At 66.8% G+C, this 944-nt stretch overlaps 2 protein-coding genes across 2 annotated transcripts in view; both read right to left on the reverse strand.

The window, feature by feature from the left end:
• The window catches only part of UBA7 (ubiquitin-like modifier activating enzyme 7), a 9,468-nt gene extending 8,834 nt beyond the window's left edge, over nt 1–634 (reverse strand). Inside the window, exon 1 of the mRNA XM_009996953.1 lies at nt 602–634. Coding sequence (XP_009995255.1) covers nt 602–634 — 33 coding nt within the window. The remainder of the gene's footprint in view (nt 1–601) is intronic.
• A 141-nt stretch (nt 635–775) lies between these two features.
• Nucleotides 776–944, reverse strand: part of AMT (aminomethyltransferase) — a 2,757-nt gene continuing 2,588 nt past the window's right edge. Inside the window, exon 6 of the mRNA XM_009996954.1 lies at nt 776–943. Within this exon, the coding sequence (XP_009995256.1) occupies nt 776–943 (168 nt within the window). The remainder of the gene's footprint in view (nt 944) is intronic.

Below are 944 nucleotides of genomic sequence, written 5' to 3' on the forward strand. Positions count from 1 at the left end.
CCGAACCGCAACCCCCGCCCTGCTCCCCGCGGGCCCCACCGGCAGCGCCCCCGCCGCGGCCCAGCCCTGCCAGCACCCCCGGCTGTGCCCCCGGCCCAGAGCACCGCAGTCTGTGCCCCCTCCCTGCCCAGGATGCGTCCTGGCTGCACCCTCAGAGCAGTCTAGACCAATGAGCAACCCCCATCTGCACCTCCAGCCCAGTACAGCCCAGTGACTGCCCCTCCGTCTGCCCCTAGTCCAGCCCAGTGAGTGCCCTCTCAGCCCAGCATGCCCCCGGCAACCATCCTCCTGGTTGCAGCCCCAAACAAGTACAGCTCAGTGAGCTCCCTCCCATCTGTGCCCCCCAGCCAGTGCATCCCAGTCTGTGCCTTCCTGGCTGCATCCTCAAACGAGTACGCCCCAGTTAGTGCAACTCCGGCCCTGCCAGCCTGGCGCAGGTGGCGGGGTGACCCCCCCTCCCCCATGCTGGGGTGCTGTCCGTGCCCTGCTCACACTGCAGCTTCTCTTCCAGGGACAGCTCAGCAGCGGAGCCAGCGAAGACACACCGGGAGTGAGGAGCTCCAGGACTGCTGGGCACATCCATTGCAGTGCTGTGCCCCACCTGCCCCCTCTTCCTTTGGCACCTGTTGGGCATGTTCTGCACCATTAAAGTGCTGTGCCTCACCCCCACCCCCCTTGCTTTGGCACCCACTGCTGTCACCAGGGAGGAGGGCAGGAGAATGGGGCAGGGGGCATTTATTAGGGCCAGGGGCCATGCCCACAGCAGGCACTGGCCTCACTTGGCTATGTAGTAGTGGGTGGGCACGAAGGGCATCTTGGTGACGAGGGCTGGGTGCTGCTTCTTCCGCACCTCGACGGTGAGCGCGGTGCCAGCGCGGCTGTGTGCTGTCTCCACGTAGCCCATGGCGATGTTCTTGCCCAGGGAGGGGGGGGGGCCGCCCGTC

The sequence above is a fragment of the Chaetura pelagica genome, unplaced genomic scaffold (genome assembly GCF_000747805.2).
Source record: "Chaetura pelagica isolate M959 unplaced genomic scaffold, ChaPel_1.0 scaffold24, whole genome shotgun sequence".
NCBI classification, from domain to species: Eukaryota; Metazoa; Chordata; class Aves; order Apodiformes; family Apodidae; genus Chaetura; species Chaetura pelagica.